Here is a 19,241-nt window from a genome sequence, read left to right as displayed (position 1 = left end):
TGGGATTGGAAAGAGACTGCTGTCTCGCTGAACAGGTCTAATGCTCTGGCTTTCTATATACGCCTGGGCCGGGGGGAGCAAGATGCTGAGAGACCCCACAAGGAACAGAGGGAGGAGAAATGAATCCTCCCTAGGAGACAGGGAGAAGAGGCCACTGCTCAGTGAATGCTGGTACATTAACAGGAGGGGACAGCCTGCAGCTTCCTAGCCCAATAAACCAGCCCTTGTTTAAAGGTGGGGGGGGGGACAGGTTAACCCTCGGGACAGCAGCAGCATCCAGCTGTGAACGCGCTGCACTCAGAAGGCCCAAGCCCCCAGTTCCGCCTCCCTTCTCCTCCAGGGGAACATTTCAAAAGCGCGATTTCGGTTTCCTTTGTTGCGTTGCGGGTTGGACTCGCTGGCTTGCCGTACTCGGAGCTAGCGAGTGGGGGACTGCCTCTCTTGCTGCTGTTGCCGCCGCCGCCTGTGGAACTACCGCGCTCGCGGGATTCGAAACGCCACAATGGCTCAGAACGTTCAGAATGTGACATTGTCGCTGACGCTGCCCATCACCTGCCACATTTGCCTGGGAAAGGTAATGGAGCTGCTGCCGCTGGGCAAAGCGAGCGGGGGTTGGGGGAGCCGGCTTGCACCGCCTCCCCCAAATGTGCTCGGAGGCTGGGGTGGGGGACTGCTGCTCTAAGGAGCCTGGCAACAAGTGCAGCCGCGATCAGGGATTGGGCGTCTGCCTGGATTTAGCGTTGTCCCTTTAAACAGGCTGTAGCTCCTGAAGTGGCGCCGGAGAGAGACCCAGGGAAAAAGTTGGGGATGGGTGGTCGTGCCAGGGCGGGGAGGGAGGACCCACGCGGGGTGGTGTATGCCGAGCCGGGATCGTGACTGGTGGCATTTTACTGCTAGCAAGTTTTATTGCCACCTTTCGGATTATGGGAAACATGCGCTGCGCTCGTTAAAATAAATAATTTCCAGCGCTGCGCGTTAACGGAGAGAGTGAAAGGGGAAATGGCCCTTCGGCTGAGTGGCTCCTAGACGCGGTTTATCCCTCCCCCTGAATGTGGATAAAAAAGCTTTGTTTTTCGTGTCTTTTGAGCTATTAGGATGAGTGGTGAGTAATGTGTTCTTTGAAGCAGGGAACTACATGTTAAAGAATGACTGGAAGAAACATTTCAGGTGCTGGATGTGCAACAGAGTAGATCAAACAATGTGGAACCAAATTCTACTCCATGCAGCTGAAAAATGTTCTGTTTTCCTAATTGAAGTTCTCTTGGGCCAGAATCTCTTCCCTTGGCCCTCGAGATTGGGGAGGGCTACTACTGAAAGTTGGTATAGTTCTTCAAGAACTCATTTTCATGGCTGGTTGCTTTCCAAATTCACTTTCTTTTCTATTTCCTCTTCTCCACCCCAAAATAAATAAAAGACTTTGTGAAGAGAGACTACCACTAGGAAATAGTTTTTGTGCTCTGGACTTGTTGGTTAGTGGGGGGGGTCCCCTTTGCTAAGTGACAAAATGATTTTTTTTTTTGCAAGGTGTTAGGAGGGGGAGATGCCTGACACACAAAGTAGGTACAGCATAGGGCAGGCGTGGTCCTGAGCCGCATACAGCTCTTTTACAGTTAAAGTGTGGCTCATGGAGATCCCCACACACACCTCCCCATTCTATGCCTACCAGACAGGGGAGCAGGCAGGCGGGAGAGAGGGGAGCTTGGGACTTCTGCCCTGTGACAAGATGGTGGGTCTAGGTGTTTCTGTCCTGCAGGGAAGGGAGTCTAAAGAGCCTTAGCCCCATGGGAGGGAGGGGGGACACCTTGGGGCAGGTGCCCTGGCAGGCACCACCCCGAGGGGCAGGTTGTGTGTGTCTTGTGGCTCTTGAATGTCTGAAGATTATTGTCTACAGCTTGGAGAGTCAGTAAGTTTGGACAGTCCTGGCATAGCGGATGCCCATTCTCCAACTGCTCACACTTGTTAAGTGTCTCAATTCTGATCTGGAGGGAGAAGAGAGTAGTTCATTCAGTGTCCCTGGCCTGGTCTACACTGGGAGTGGGGATCGATCTAAGATACGCAACTTCAGCTACGAGAATAGCGTAGCTGACGTCGACGTATCTTAGATCAACTTAGAATCACTTACTTCGCGTCCTCGCGGTGTGGGGTCGACGATAGAGCGATCGGGGATCGATTTATCACATCTACACTAGACAAGATAAATCGATCTCCAATAGATCGATCACTACCCGCCAATCCGGCGGATAGTATAGATGTGGCCCATGTTGACTATTCATTTCTTGGCTTTTCTGCTGAGACTCAACAAGGTCTTGTTGGTTTACGGTCTTGCTTCTGATTCTATGGATGCCTGCTTGCAATTAACTGAAGGAGACCGTCAACAATTTTGAAGGCCATGGTACAGAATGGCTGTTCTTCAAAATCTGTGCTTTGTTCTTAAAAATTGCTGAGGGTCTTGGTGGACCATTTAATGATATTTCCAAATGTTGTTTGTACCATTAGCTAACTATTGTAAAGCACTTTGGATAAGTGCTATATTAAAAAAAACCCTTAATTAATGTGTTCTACAAATAAAAGAACACAACTCTGATTTTAATATCAGTAGTTTTACCTTTCGAATTCAATGGATGTGCCCTCTCTCCCCCACCGTGGCAGCCTCCAAGTTGGGGCTGGGAAGGACGGGGGGGGTCTTTCCCTCTCTCCCCCTCCACAGCAGCCCCCGAGCTGGGGATGGGAAGGAGGGCTGTCTCTCCCCAGCAGCTGCGGCCCTGGAAAAGTCGCCTCTTTCCCTGGCTGCCACAGCCCTGCACATTCCAAATTCAGCCCCCCACACCCTCTTCTCACCCCACTGGTCCCGCCCACCAACCCTCTATTCCCCCCAGGGCCACCACCTCAGATGCGTGTCTTCTCAAGGGTCCAGGCATCTAATTATTGGAGCCCTTCATTCTCTTGTTTGTGGCCACCCAGGCGCTCACCTTAGAGGGAACTATCTGCGGACCACCTGAATGGAGCTCGCAGATCACTGGTGGGCCATGGACCACAGTTTGAGGACCTCTGCTTTTAGAAGGTTTCCACGATACTTTAAGTTCAGTACATATTACATCAAGATAAATGTGTTGACATTATAAATGGACCCGGTAGTAACTCTTGCGGTTGAGGATATTCAGTTGTTTGTAACTTTACCAAACTTTAGCCATTCTCGGTGAAACTTTCCATACTAAGTGTTTGCTCTTAGCTGAAATTTTTTGGAAAACTTTTCAACAAAAACAGTTCGGAACCAAAAGCAGGATTAAGGCGGAAATATGTTCTCTTGCTAATGTAGTACAAATTCTTGTAGTACAGCTGTTTTTTGTTGAAAAGTTCTTGTGTCTGCATGCTTTTGAGCATGTGCTTGAAATTTGGCAGGGGAGTCACCCTGGAGTCAGAGAGGTGCCTTTTGCTGTCCCATGAAAATTGTGCAGGGTTTGGATGGTATGTGATAAATAAGACATGGAGCCACACATTCAGTGGTGAAGGTAAAAAGAAATATTGAATGAATAGCTACTCATTAACTGAAGGCCATCCGTTCTGTGCACTGAGTGAGGCAGAAGTCCTGTGGCGAATAAATAGTGTGTGATCAAGCAATTAAAGATTGAATCATAATATATATGCACAGGGGGTGGGGTAGGAAATGAATTAAAATTGTGCAGGTGACTTTAATTCTGGAATTTCATAAGTTTTGAATACCTGACATTGCAACCTTAATATTGTTTTAACATGAATGTTATAGTATATTTAAGTTTTATTTTAACTGTGAGCTCTGTGGGTCATGGGCTGTCTTTTTGTTCTGTGTTTGTACAGTGCCTAGCACAATGCGGTCTTCAGAGTAGGGCTCTGAGGTGCAGCAGTTATATTGTATATTGATGGTTCTTGAATGTATTGCCAGCTGCACGACTTTAGCTCTTGAAGACTTTTTCTTGACCACTCTTCTTAAAGAATACCGAGCATCATTACTTGAGTTTTATGGGCAAGGCATCCAGAACATTGTTTCCATTTTTATTATCTGAAGGGTTGACAGCTTGCTCAATCCTGCACTCATTGAAGTCTATAATAAGTTTTCTATAGACTTCTGAAGATATGACCAATGGCCTCCGTACATTTGCTATTCAGCTAATTTTTTGTTAAAAAAAATGTTCAAACACATTGTTGCTGTAAGAAAGCAGAGTGTTAAACAAACCTTTATTAAGCAACTGCTTAACTGATTACCCATACGTGTTTCTTAGGGTTCTTTTTAATTCTGATTCTTTAATTAAAGAAAAGAACTCAGGAGTTGCATTTAGCTTTGTAGAGTTTTGTTAAATATCCTTAACAGCAAGTAATAGTATAGGATATAAGAAAACAAAAAATTGTAGTGGGCTGTGACTTAATCAACAAAAGCTAGAAAATTGGTGGATATAACCATTCACATTTTAAAGATCAACTCACAATAGAAAATAATACTTGTACTCAACCACAAGCTTGAGAAGATTACTTTGTTTAGATTTTTGATTGTTTCTCAGATTGGAGCCTCACTTGTGCCAATTGGTTATCAACTCAGGTGTGGCTAACACAAGAGAGGAATGCTGGGGGGGACAATCCAAAGCTAAAGCAGAAGGCAGTTTGGTCAATCACTTTCATGCCATTTCACCAAGATCTCCTTCCTGATGGATCTATGGTGGTCAACCATTCATAGAATATCAGGGTTGGAAGGGACCTAAGGAGGTCATCTAGTCCAACCCCCTGCTCAAAGCAGGACCAATCCCCAACTAAGTCATCCTAGCCACGGCTTTGTCAAGCCTGACCTTAAAAATATCTAAGGAAGGAGATTCCACCACCTCCCTAGGTAATGTATTCCAGTGTTTCACCACCCTCCTAGTGAAAAAGTTTTCCCTAATATCCAATCTAAACCTCCCCCACTGCAATTTGAGGCCGTTACTTCTTGTTCTGTCATCAGCTACCACAGAGACCAGTCTAGATCCATCCTCTTTGGAACCCCCTTTCAGGTAGTTGAAAGCAACTATCAGATCCCCCCTCATTCTTCTCTTCTGCAGACTAAACAATCCCAGTTCCTCAGCTTCTCCTCATAAGTCATGTGTTCCAGTCCCCTAATCATTTTTGTTGCCCTCCGCTGGACTCTTTCCAATTTTTCCACATCTTTCTTGTAGTGTGGGGCCCAAAACTAGACACAGTACTCCAGATGAGACCTCACGAATGTCCAATAGAGGGGAACGATCACGTCCCTCGATCTGCTGGCAATGCCCCTACGTATACATCCCAAAATGCCATTAGCCTTCTTGGCTAATGAAGGTCACACTGTTGACTCATATCCAGCTTCTCGTCCACTGTAACCCCTAGGTCCTTTTCGGCAGAACTGCTGCCGAGCCATTTGGTCCCTAGTCTGTAGCGGTGCATGAGATTCTTCCGTCCTAAGTGCAGGACTCTGCACTTGTCCTTGTTGAACCTCATCAGATTTCTTTTGGCCCAATCCTCTAATTTGTCTAGGTCCCTCTGTATCCTATCCCTAACCTCCAGCGTATCCACCTCCCCTCCCAGTTTAGTGTCATCTGCAAACTTGCTGAGGGTGCAATCCACACCATCCTCCAGATCATTTATGAAGATATTGAACAAAACCGGCCAGAGGACTGACCCTTGGGGCACTCCACTTGATACCGGCTGCCAACTAGACATGGAGCCAAATCTAGCCAACTCTCTATCCACCTTATAGTCTATTCATCCAGCCCATACTTCTTTAACTTGTTGGCAAGAATACTGTGGGAGACCGTGTCAAAAGCTTTGCTAAAGTCAAGGAACAACACGTCCACCGCTTTCCCCTCATCCACAGAGCCAGTTATCTCATCATAGAAGGCAATTAGATTAGTCAGGCATGACTTGCCCTTGGTGAATCCATGCTGACTGTTCCTGATCACTTTCTTCTCCTCTAAGTGCTTCAGAATTGATTCCTTGAGGACCTGCTCCATGATTTTTCCAGGGACTGAAGTGAGGCTGACTGGCCTGTAGTTCCCAGGATCCTCCTCCTTCCCTTTTTTAAAGATGGGCACTACATTAGCCTTTTTCCAGTCATCCGGGACTTCCCTGGATCGCCATGAGTTTTCAAAGATAAGGGCCAATGGCTCTGCAATCACATCCGCCAACTCCTTTAACAGTCTCGGATGCAGCGCATCCGGCCCCATGGACTTGTGCTTGTCCAGCTTTTCTAAATAGTCCCGAACCACTTCTTTCTCCACAGAGGGCTGATCACCTCCTCCCCATGCTGTGCTGCCCAGTGCAGTAGTCTGGGAGCTGACCTTGTTCGTGAAGACAGAGGCAAAAAAAGCATTGAGTACATTAGCTTTTTCCACATCCTCTGTCACTAGGTTGCCTCCCTCATTCAGTAAGGGGCCCACACTTTCCTTGACTTTCTTCTTGTTGCTAACATACCTGAAGAAACTTTCTTGTTACTCTTAACATCTCTTGCTAGCTGCAACTCCAGGTGTGATTTGGCCTTCCTGATTTCATTCCTGCATGCCTGAGCAATATTTTTATACTCTTCCCTGGTCATTTGTCCAATCTTCCTCTTCTTGTAAGCTTCTTTTTTGTGTTCAAGATCACCAAGGATTTCACTGTTAAGCCAAGCTGGTCGCCTGCCATATTTACTATTCTTTCTACACATCAGGATGGTTTGTCCCTGTAACCTCAATAAAGATTCTTTAAAATATAGCCAGCTCTAACCTACTTTCCCACAAATTATATTAGCCCCAGAACCTGACTAATCTTCCTAACTGTCTAGCACATATTCTTACATTTATGACAGACTGTATAGACTGAGTGCAGTTCAAAAGGCTTGTACACTTGATCTGTATTCATGTCTGTATGAAACTGTTAACTAGGGTAGACACTTGTACTGTAGTGTTCTGCAATCTCAGTTAAAAAAGTTGTTCGGTTTCAAAGCTACTCGTGGACAATCTTGATTGGAACCTTTTGCAAAACAAGGACACGAACCGTAACTCTGTGACAACCTTTAAAGTACATACACAAACATACAAGTACACTTCCTACTAATTAGCTATCCAGTTTCAGGAAAGGGTATATTGATTTGGGTCGTAATCCAAGGGAAAAATCTGTGGGCTGCTTATCACCAGATCTTTGTTCCAACATTAGCAGCTTTCAGCTCAGTTATTGTTCGCCGCGGAAGTTAACGCTGCAAATGCAGATGAAGCAAAGGACAGACTCAACTATAGTTTTTTCCCCGCCTAGTAGCGGGCAACCCAAACTTCTGGAAAATAGAAAGAGACAGTTAAAGATACCGATCCAACATAGTTACTTGATGTCACCAGAGGACTCCCAGGTGGCCAGCCCAGGATCTCAGTTGACTCCCTTCCAGGTGTCTTCAGCTTTCAGAAAGCAGTGTGATGCAGGAGATGGCCATTTTCTCCCATTTCTGCTGGGTGTTTTCAGCTTGGTTCCTTTTCTTGGAGATGCTGGTGTGGACCAATCAGATGTTGATCCAGGCCTCTGGACATTTTGAATCTTCAGCAACCAAAATGAGAGGTGTCCTCTCTCCCTGTATAGTCATCACCTTTAGAGTTCTTGCAGCTAGGACTGGAATTTTCCAGTCTCTCTGTGCAGCACATCTTCTCACACCAGCTTGTGTAAGACAAGTTAGGCCATAGCTGTTGCTACAACCATCTTGGGACATACTGTGAACACCAGCTAAATTGCTCCAGTCAGCAACTTACCTCTGCAAATCGCTTTCCATGGGTCCCGCTGCCTGCTGTGCATCCTTTGGCCACCTTTGCAGTTATGCTTGCTCAAGTTGCAGTTTCTACATCCGTGCTCTGCTAGCTGCTAAAATATCCAGTTTAAAGTTCATATAGTTATACAAAGAGCCTCTATATTCTTTGATGCTCTTTTAATTTGTTTTAGCAGTCTATATTGCATAATGGAAAATCACTTCAAGAACTGTTGTTTTCCAGCAGGGCAGAACAGCTGTATAACTTTTCCATTTCTGTTCTTGTTTTAACAACAGCGATGGGGCCACTTTTATATGAATGAGTTGATGCCATGCATTATTAACCAAACAGTTACATTTCTGATTATTCCATTCTGTGATCAAATGTGCTTACAAACACAATTTTTGGTTTCAGTTCCTTTTATTTGCTCCCTCTTTCAGGACAGGTATATTTCACTAACTTGATAGTTTAAGCATGCTTGAGTGCAGATATTCGCCCTACTTGTTCACTTCGTCACTAAGCTTAGGAATCAGTATGATTGCAACCCCTTTTTCTCCCTAATAGGATTGCTCATGAGATAAACCCGTCATTAAAGATTACAATATTTTGCCCAAACCTGTATCACTTATAGCCGACTTCCCTTTATGTGTATAACTTTTAATCAGAATATTAGAGTCCATCAAGTTCCCTGTTTTTCAATACTGTATCTGGCAACGTCATATATCTTAATGTTTCGTATTCATTTTTTGTTCATTCAAAGATGGGGAAACTCCCCCCCTCCCCCCCCCCCCCAGTATGTTCTTGTGAAAAGCTGCAGCAACTCCAAGTTTCCTCAGGCTATCTGAAGAAATCATGCCTGTTAGACCTGGAGCTTTTTCTCTGATTCCTCTGTCCTGTCTATTCTAAACAGCCTTGTTGCCTGGAAAATTCATAATAGTGACTCAGACTTCGGGGCCTTCATTGCTACACTGGTTTCAAAGTGACATGAATGTGCACAGGATTAGACCCTTCCAGTTAGCTGTGCAAAAAGCCTGTCTAACAAGGTAATCAACAGACATTTTGCATGAAAGAATGGTAGGATCACCTATCTCTCTTAATCTTATCTAAAACCCAGATAGGTATATTAAAAAATAATATTAATAATTGAACAGATTGAGGCACTGGACCTCTGCCCAACGAGGTTTAAGCTACAAGTTGTATTTGAATTATACATTTTAACAATGCCAAATAGTGTTATACAAAAAATGTTTTTGGATAACAGATCTTGATATTGTAATAGAGCTTTTATTGTTGCGCATATCACTTCGTTTAGATACCAAAGTACTTCTTAAAAAACCTTGAAATGAAAGTAGTGTTAATCAGGAGCACGATACCCTAGATCAGTGTTTCCCAAACTTGGGACTCCGCTTGTTCAGGGAAAGCCCCTGGCAGGCCGGGCCGGTTTGTTTACCTGCTGTGTCCGCAGGTTCGGCCGATCGCGGCTCCCACTGGCCGCGGTTCGCCGCTCCAGGCCAATGGGGGCTGCGGGAAGCAGCGCGGGCCGAGGGACGTACCGGCCACCACTTCCCGCAGCCCCCGTTGGCCTGGAGCAGCGAACCGCGGCCAGTGGGAGCTGCGATCGGCCGAACCTGCGGACACGGCAGGTAAACAAACTGGCCCGGCCCGCCAGGAGTTTTCCCTGAACAAGCGGTGTCTCGAGTTTGGGAAACACTGCCCTAGATGGTAATAAAATGTAATTTGATGTTTTGCTCAAGGTATTGTGATGTGAATGTTGACGCTTTATAAGTGTGCTCCCACTTCAGGTTTTTGGTATCTTGAGGCCTTGAAATGAATCTTGCCATTGAGGGGTGGGGGTGTGTGTGTGGGTGTGTACTGTGCTCTGTTGTTTTTAGTTTTCAGTCTTTGGTAGCTGTGCAACCATTCTAAGGCTGCTTCTGAGTGAGCAGGAATAGGGGTGTATTAACAGGAGTATTGTATCTAAGACACAGGAGGCTGTGGTGGATTAATGATTTTGCCGCCCTTAGGCCCAGAAATAATTGCAGCCCCGCCCCCCCACCCCCCCGCCAAGCTCACCTGTGCTCCGACTCCACCTCCTCCCCTGAGCACGCCTCCGGGTCCTGCTTCTCCCCACTCCCTGCCAGTGCTTCACAGCTTCACGAAGGAGGGGGGAAGGGAGGGAGGGGGACGTGGTGCGCTCAGGAGAGGAGGCAGGACTGGGGCTGGGATTTAGGGAAGGGGACCAATGGTGCAGGGAAGGGGCGGGGCCGGGAGCGGAGGCCTCGAACCGGCACTAGGGGAAGCAGCCTCTGGCTGCTATTATAAATTTGCCTCCCCTGCAAATTTGCCACCCTAAGCCTAGGCCTTGGTGGCCTAGGCGATAATACGCTGCTGACAGGAGGTAATTGTCCCACTCTACTTGGCACTGGTGAGGCCTCAGCTGGAGTACTGTGTCCAGTTCTGGGCATCACACTTTAGGAGAGATGTGGATAAATTAGAGTCCAGAGGAGAGCAACAAAAAAAGGTTCAGATTAGAACATCTGACCTCTGAGGAAAGTTTAAAAAAAAAAAAAAAAAAAACCAACTGGGCATATTTAGTCTTGAAAAAAGAAGATTGAGGGGGGATCTGTTTAAATCTTCAAATATGTTAAGAGCTGTTATAAAGAAGACTGATTAATTGTTCTCCTTGACTACTGGAGATAGGACAAGAAGAAATGGGCTTAATATGCAGGAAAGAAAATTTTAGGTTAGATATTAGGAAAAACTTTCTAACTGTAAGGGTAGTTAAGATCTGGAATAGGCTTCCAGGTTGTGGAATCCCCATTATAGGAGGTGTTTAAGAACAGGTTGGACAAACACCTGTCAGGGTTGGTCTAGGCTTCTTTGGTCCTGCCTCAGTGCAGGGCGCTGGAGATGATGTCCTCTCGCAGTCCTTGCCAGTCCTATGGTTCTATGAAAGCAAAAAAAAAAAAGCTACTCTTCTGGCTGATGTGTGGGAAAATAAGGCAAGACTGTTTGTAAAGAGATGTACTAAGCAACCAGAGTACTTTAAGATTAAGATTCGTAATTTTAGAACTTCTATTGTAACCAGGGAGTCATAGGGCTGGTTTAAATACAATCTGGAACCAAAATAACTAAATTAGTTTGAAGACACAAAGTTGGTTAGTCAATATATTTTATTGGACCAACTTCTTTTGGTGAAACAGGCAGGCTCTCAAGCTACACGGAGCTCTTCTTCAGGCCTGGGCTAATAAATTGGTCCAACGAAAAATATTACCTCACCCATTTTTGTCTTGCTAATATCCTGGGACCAACAACACTGCAAACAATGGAATAAATCAGTGTAACACTTCTTTGGTGCAAGTTTGTGTATGGACACTTCAATCAAATAATACAATTTGAAATAACTTAATTGAATAATGAGAATAAATTAGGTTAAATGGCAAAAGACCCTCTTAATCTGAAATCCGTGTCCAAATTATTTTAATTCACACCTTTAAAATGTAATTATTTGGATTCCACTTTGTTCATAGATAGGTTATTAGGTTTTCAGAAGTGTCACTTCGGAAATTCTTAAAACAATATTAAACCTGTAATACAATAGGGACATGAGAGGTGAATTGGTGGATGGACTGACAGTAGTGGGGGCTTGATTCTATTCCATCTGTGTCCGTTGTTTTCAATTTGTATAGGATTGAGTTTATAGGTATGATTACTACAAAACACATCCATTCTGGCTTTCAAATAAATTACTGGCTATCCTCTTTATTTTTTTTTCTTTTTCATTCTCCCCTCTCTCCCATTTCCATCTGTGTTATGACTTCCTTCTTAATGCAGCAAAGGAAAAGTCTTGAAAATGAACAGTTTTATTTAAAAAGGTACCATGTTTCTTAAGTTCTTGTTTTGTTTGAACTTTGGTTTTAATTATTTCCTAACTGAGGCATTTTAGTACCTAAAGTTATATCTAGTGTTATTTGTCTGTTTCCAAAGTAGATATTTTGGATGGAGATGGAGGGTGGTTTTGTTTTGTTGCATTTCTACTGTTACATGTGTTGAAAGTCTTCTTAGAAGCATAGGAATCAGAGCTGCTGTTTAAGAGATTTGAGAGCATGAATTAATTTTCTGAAATATAGCCCTACTTTCTGTAACCGGTAAATATCGTAGTGAAGTGCAGAATCTTCCTTGCATAGTTGGTTTTGAGTCCTGATGCCTGTTTGTTTCCAAACAGAATTTAAAATTAGTCAGAGAGAGAGAGTGAAATGTTTTTCTAAACACTTATTTCTGTAAACCTGGCACTTTGTTGCTTTGGAAGGGAAAACATAAACATCTTGTTGAACTCAATGCATTTGTGATCCAAGAATTTAAGTGAAAGTTTTTACATAAATGTTGCATAAGCTTTCAGTTAGCCACCCTGTGCTATTTTGCAGTATATTGCACACCGGTATCACACCTTTAGAAAGAGAAATGGGTTAGTGATCCATGGACTCACTAGTTGAGATCCTAGCTGGGTAGATTTAGCTCCCCATCCTTCCAAAGTCTATTTCCAGGCAGTGCAGGTGAGACCTTAACCCTAGATACTCCAGTGGCAGTTCTTGCAAGAACATGTTTTTGACTTGTGCCAAAACCCTTTCTTATTCCCTCCATGTGTGAATCAGTTATTGCCTGTCTCTAGGTGATCCTTGACCTAGACGTGGCCGCATTTCAGCGGGGCTATCTGTTTGTTAGTTTATGAAGTTCTTTGGATCCATCCAAAATATCTCCTGAATGACGGTAGTTACATATAATAGACTAAAACCAAATAAACGTAATAAATTTAAAATAGCTTTAAAATATTTTACAATCTCTTTTTTGAAAAAGGTCCGCCATCCGGTCATCTGTGTCAACAACCATGTATTCTGCTCCATTTGTATCGATATGTGGCTGAAGAACAATAGTCAGTGTCCAGCTTGCAGGATCCCTATCACCCCTGACAATCCCTGCAAGGAGATTATAGGTAAGGGCCTGTTAGCCACTGAAATAATGTTCCAATATTTGCTCATAGATGACTCTTCCTTGGTGAAAACATGCCCTAATGTTTTCCATACCATTTCTTAGGCACGTTTGGAATAATTATTTGTAGATATGGGGCAACACGTTTTAAAACACAGTGACTAAACAGGTGGTCTGACTTTTCAATGAGCTTCCGTGGGCTTCAATAACTGTCTTTGAAAGTCTTGGCAAGAGAGTGTAATTGTTGGAAATAGGTAGGATGTACAGTGGTTCTGTCCATGTATTGCAACCCCCTAACCCAAGGAGAGAACACCTAGCAGGAATGCCAACTAGTTCCATACAGAGGCTGACTAGACACTGTTTTTCTGGAAAACTCTCCTGAAGTTGAGTCTGAGTTGCAAAATTTGAATGAGGGACCTGCACCTCCCAGAATTTAACGTTCTCATCTGGGTTTTTTGTTGAGACTCATCTCTACATGTTTCAATATTTAACAAGCGTACTTAATAAATAAAGTAGGCTTGATTACTAATCCTCTCTCAAAATAAGTAATCTTTCTAGGTAATTGTAGGTTTGATTTCCCCATCCCCAGTGGATTCTAGTGGTACAGTTTTCTTTAAAACAAAAATAGGAATCTAAAGTCACATGGAGAAAAATGATGTATTTTATTGACTTTGGATTTGGACTGAAAAACAAACCCATTAATAACGCTGTTTATCTTGCATTGCTGTAGGAGGAACAAGTGAAAGTGAGCCCATATTTAATCCTACAGTCAGAAAACATCTTCGTAAAACCAGACTTGAACTGCTCCACAAAGAATATGAGGTAACAGCAAAGATGAACAGCTTGTTATGTACAACTCTTCTCTTTAATTTCTACACTTTCTTTTTAAGAAAAGTTTCATTTTGAATACACACTAAAACTCGAATTTATCTCTTAATATTTTTTTTAGTGTGGATTTTAGTGTGGAAATCAGTGTGGATTTAAGATTAGGACATAATTTGAATTTCAGTGTGGATTCATTTCCTAATCTAGACTTCAAGGTGGGAGTTCAGAAGAACTTGGCATTGAGGCTTACCTTGCTCCCACTGAAGTCAATAGGAGTTTTATTAATAACTTCACTGAGAGCAGGATTTAGGCCAAGCACTTAAAAAGTCCTTCCCATAGACTTTAGTCCCTTCTCCGCACGCACCCACCTTCATGTGACTTACAGTATTTTTAATGCATTATTCTTAACTTGTCTCTTCCTGCTGCTGCACCCAAACAAGCGTGTCTATGCCTCGAGGCGCAAGAAAGTGGGCTTCTTCTAAAGAAATCCCTCTTGGCTATGAAAGAAAAACATTTCTTGGAGAAACACTGTCAACTTGCATTTTTGACATGGACTAATTTTTTTGAAAAAATGTACAGAGTTCTTCTAAAAAGACAAAACACTCAGCAGATCTCTCTGCTCCCCTGCTGCGTGAAAGACCTCCTGTGAACAGGGGAGAGTCGGCAGGTCTGAGAGCAACACCAGGTATGCCTGGGCCTATGCTTTCTCTGCCCACCTCTGTTCACATGGTTGCCTACTGCCTCCTCTTCAGATTTTGTGAACCTGGTAGGAGGGGTGCAGAGATAAATGCTCCAAGTTCTAAACTCTTCCCTGAGACCTGTGGTTTTGTCCTCATGAGGGAATAAGAGGAGGCAGAAACAGGTGTGCTTCATCAGCTCCCAAGGTCTTTGGAAGAGCCCTGCTCCCAGTGGAGCCCTGCAACTTGTTGGCACTCGACTACAAGCATTGGGTCCGTGTCAGGTGGGAAATCAGCTGGACCTTTTTGGGTCAGGTCAGCTCTCCTTTTCCTGCCCCTGGGGTCAGCGCAGGGGTTGCTGCATGCTGAGGAGCCTCTCACTCTGCAGCCCACACAGCGCAGCAGGGGCTGGCAGCCAGCAGGAGCAGGGTATGGAGCTGTTCCTGCGCTGACCCCAGGTAGGAAGCAGTGGCAGTTACTCAGGTTTGGGGGGGAAGGGTCGAAGGCAAGTTTGGTCAGAAGATGACGTAACCTTCTTGGGTCGGGTGGGCTTGGGCCTGGATCGGGCCTGAAAGTTAGGTCTGAGCAGACCTCTAGCCAGGAGATCCCTAATATGCCTGTCGGATCACCCCCAAATGTCATTACACTTGAGAACTGAAGGGAATAAATCTCCAAAACTCAGTGAATAGTTTATCTGTCTAAAACGCGGAGGATTCAATGCAGAAGATCAAGTTACATTTTTTTTTTCATTTATGAATCCCTGTAAGACCTAGGTTTTTATAAGTGTGTATCCTCCTGTAGCCTTACTTTCTACAGCAGTTAGGCCATGCAAGCATGTGTGTGGTCAGCAGTATAGAGAGCACATGAACAGTTATTGCCAAGGTATCAGGCACAAATAGGCTTTCCCATAACCCTCTTCCTTCCCCCACCCCTCCAAGTGTTTGTTTTTGGCAGCTTATGGAAGTTGAGATTTTCCCCCCCACACACACATTCTTGTCTCCAAACATGCAGCTCAAGACCTTTTTCTATACCTTGGTCTCTCATAAGATCTCTTCCACATTTCTCATTCTTTAACAACAGCAAATGAGGCAGCAACAGTCCATGTGAGCGCTCTGTGTAGAGGTCAGGCCTCCCAAAATGTGCACTACAATAACGCTTTGCTATGTAAAGTGTCCAGTTCACATATAGTCTTATGCGTTTGCTATATATAGTCAGAGGGAATTCCTCTGCCCATAGCTGAAATCCAAAGCTACACTCCAGAATGCAGCCTTCCAGAACCTGCCCGGGCGTCAATCCATCGGTGCACTTTGAAAAACTCTGTAATGAATTCCTTGCAGGCAGGGCACCCATGCTGGTGCCCAGAGGATCTGTATACATAAAGCACTTAGAGAATTAAGTCCCGAGGTAATAGCAGTTAATTTTTTATCTTTTTCTGGTTTGTTGCATTCTTGTGCTTCCTGGGTTCGTAACACTTTCAGGATGAAATAGAATCCTTGCAGAAAGAAGTGGAAGAACTAAGAGGTAAAAACCTTGGCTTGGAAGCGCAGCTGAAAACGGTTCTGGATCCTGGGGCCTTGGCTCTGTGTAACACAGATGAAGAAAGTCATCAGCCTACAGATGAGGCGAGCCGAGCTGGCCCAGAAACTGTAGAAGAATGGACCAAGAAACTTAAAGCTGCTAATGATCTATATGAGAAAGTGAAAGATGATGTGGAAAAGTTAAAGGAGGTACCAAATATCTGCTTCTCTACTCACATAGCCGTGTAATTGTTTCATGTTATTCAAATAGGGGCCTGGGGCAGTCTAACCTTTTGAGTACTTCATAGCTCCAAAAGGAAGAGAGAGAAAAGTTGAATTCTTGTGACTATTGGCGTATCGTAGTATTTCTGCATAGCAGGTGCCTGATGCTTTTGCTTGTTGTAGTCCATCTCACATGTGACTTTTTCAACTTGTCTGTCATCCCATGGCTCAGTAATTGGATTATACTAGCACTTGTTTTCGGTATTGAGGACCAGAGTCTTCCGGCTTGCAACAATTTATAGAATATATCTATTTTGCCAAAAACAGCCCAGTTGCCTTAAACCGATTTTGCACTGTTGCCCTCCTTGCTAGCTCATGTTTTCGATGCAGTTTGCTGAGACAGAGTAACTTGACCCTTTGATATAAAGACCTGAAGAAGAGCTCTCTGTAGTTCAAATGCTCGTCTCATTCACCGACAGAGGTTGGTCCAATAAAAGATATGACTTCACCCACATTGGCCCTTGGAGCTAAAATAGACCAGCCTTAGCATGTTTAGGACCAAAAGATCCTGTACTGGAAACTTTTTTAAACTTACTCTGCACTCCCTGCAGTATTTGGGACTTATTTTGTTGATGCTTTTTAGGTTTCTTGACTACAGCGTAAAACAAAACTTGTGATTTGGAGGGGAAGAGAGACTAAAAATCAGGTGAAAACAAACTTAAATATTGAAATCTTCTAAAACACACTCTCAAGGGCAAGGAAATTTGCCTAAAGCAGTTTGAATAAGAATGAAATTTCAAAGTTAACTTGAAGGACAAATTGAGGAAACTTAACTTGCATTTATTAAAGATGCTACCTTTAATTTCTTCTGTTTTTAATCTTGCATTGCCTCCTGGAAATTGAAGCTTTAGCATATTTAGGACATATTATCATTTTTTATGGTATTATTACGAAGGATTTATACCTTCTAAATGCTACAAAGATTCCCAGGGCCAAATTCTGCTGTTATACCAGTATAAATCCAGGACAGTTCCATCGCCGTTGATGGAGTTGTTCTGGATTTGCATCAGTGTAATTGAAAGCATATTTAATCAGAGCCAAATTCTGCTTTCAGTTCCGCTGATGCAAATCCAGAACAACTCCATTAATGGCAGTGGAACTGCCTTAGAGTCAAACTGGTGTAACAGCAGAATTTGGCGTTTGGAGTCTTTGCAGTATTTAGAAGGCATCAATGCTTAGTACTAATATTGAAAGAAAACAAACAAAAAAGTAGCAGATTGTTCAGAGTCTGGTGCATAACACAAGGAACGGAGGAAGAAGGGCTTTGATCACAAACTTTATTTATTTCAGTCACGATTTTAGCATTATTTAAACTGTGTAAATACCTCCATTTAAGGCAAAAGTTCCCAAACTTGGTTTGCGGCTTGTTCAGGGTAAGCCCTGGCGGGCCACGAGACATTTTGTTTACCTGAGCGTCCGCAGGTACGGCCACTCACAGCTCCCAGTGGCCAGGGTCTGCGAACTGCGGCCACTGGGAGCTGTGAGCAGCTGTACCTGCGGACGCTCAGGTAAACAAAGCTTCTTATGGGCCGCCAGGGGCTTACCCTGAAGAAGCTGCGAACCAAGTTTTGGGAACCCTTGATTTAAGGTTGTGAATCATAAGTCTGCTGGGTTCTCAGCGTTCTTTCCAATTTATCAAGATTGAGCAGTTTTCAAAGTGCAAGGAGTTTCTTCTCCATGTTTTTAGGCCTTAGCCTTAGTTTGGAGACTTGGGGGTTGGGGGGGGGATGTAGTTGGTCTAAAAACATTGCAGCAGGAAAACTTCTCTTGACATGAAGTATCTTGTTAACAAGACTGTCCACTGAACTGAGAAGAAGACATTGACCTCAATTCAAAGAATGAGCGAGGCAATAAATCAAGAGTCTTAAACTTAACATCATGGCAGCTATGCAGAAGGAAGACGGCAAGTAGTTTGTCATAAAGGATTTACATCCATAGGATAACTAAGCTTTTTTTTTTTTTTTTTTTTTTTAGAATCAGAGCAATCTTACTCTAGTTTGGAGGGGAGAAAAGCTGTTCAGCATTAGTTTTGCTGATACCTGCACATTGTAATGTTAATGTACTTAAAGTATTTAGTCATGTGAAAAAAAAACATGGAATTGCCATTAGTACATCCGCTTAATGACTCTCTCTACTAACGAACATAGCTCTGTTTATTTCCCTAGATAGGAGCCTTGCAGTGTATTTTGGGGATATAAATAAAAAATGTCTGTTCTCTATTCAGTTTTGTGAACCATTTCCCCGGGTAATTTTTAAGTGGTGTCCCTGTCTGAAGGCTATTTCCTAGCTGCAGTTTTCTAATGCTGTCTCTTTAAAAAGCGGAAACAGCTTGTCATATAAATATTATAAGCCAGTTCTGTTTTACTCTATACTTAATTATTTTTTACCTTTTTTTTTTGTTTTGCTTTTTTTTAAAGGCAAATAAGAAACTGAGTCTGGAAAATGGTGGCCTTGTGAGAGAGAATTTGCGACTGAAGGCTGAAGTTGATAGTAGATCACCTCAAAAGTATGTAAACGTTTTAAAAGCTACAATATTTTATTCATAGACCATCTTTAACTGTTGTACAGCCTTAGCTTAAAATTAAAGTAATGTATTTAGTGTTGTGTATATGACTTGAATATGAATTTGGAGTTTCCCTGTCCACAGACCTGGGTGTCCACTTCAATCTTAGCAAATACATGTAATGTACGATCTCTGTAGTATCACCATTGTGTTACCTGGGCGGTACTGTAGGACTCAATGTCAGCTTTCCTTTTCAAGAAATTTCACTTCTCTTTCAAGCTGGCATCAGACTCTTTCGCAGAGGGGGCGGGATTATTACCAAGTGCCCTGCAGCACCAGGTAGTTTCTTTTGGTTTCTATAGCGTGTGCCTGAGTTTTTTGTTCAGTCAAAACTCTGCAAGTCAATGAAAGTTTTCCACGTGAGTAAACTGCGCAGGATTAGGCCTCTTAAGTAGCAACTTGTCGCTGACTTCCACTGTAAATTTACCATTTTAAACCATTAAAAGTTTGAGGACAATGACATCAAAAGGCAGAGATTGTCAGGCAGACTGCGCTTCTCTGCTGAGGTGTCTATCCCGTGCTCATCACAGAGGCACTACAGGAAGCGTTTCTTCCGGTTCTGATCTCTTTGATTCTTTAAGTCCAATTCTGACAAGTTTGACACCAGTGTAACTCCATTGACCACAGTGAAGCTATTCCTGATTTCATG

At 43.4% G+C, this 19,241-nt stretch overlaps 1 protein-coding gene across 1 annotated transcript in view; it reads left to right on the top strand.

The window, feature by feature from the left end:
• Window positions 1-493: 493 nt before the first annotated feature.
• The window catches only part of OBI1 (ORC ubiquitin ligase 1), a 33,682-nt gene continuing 14,934 nt past the window's right edge, over window positions 494-19,241 (top strand). Inside the window, exons 1-5 of the mRNA XM_077806984.1 lie at window positions 494-574; window positions 12,597-12,732; window positions 13,459-13,550; window positions 15,709-15,957; window positions 18,447-18,535. Coding sequence (XP_077663110.1) covers window positions 503-574; window positions 12,597-12,732; window positions 13,459-13,550; window positions 15,709-15,957; window positions 18,447-18,535 — 638 coding nt within the window. The 5' untranslated portion in view covers window positions 494-502. The remainder of the gene's footprint in view (window positions 575-12,596; window positions 12,733-13,458; window positions 13,551-15,708; window positions 15,958-18,446; window positions 18,536-19,241) is intronic.

This window comes from Eretmochelys imbricata, chromosome 1 (genome assembly GCF_965152235.1).
Source record: "Eretmochelys imbricata isolate rEreImb1 chromosome 1, rEreImb1.hap1, whole genome shotgun sequence".
NCBI classification, from domain to species: domain Eukaryota; kingdom Metazoa; phylum Chordata; order Testudines; family Cheloniidae; genus Eretmochelys; species Eretmochelys imbricata.
The sequence above is the reverse complement of the archived record's forward strand: the minus strand, read 5'-3'. Positions and strand labels throughout refer to the sequence as shown.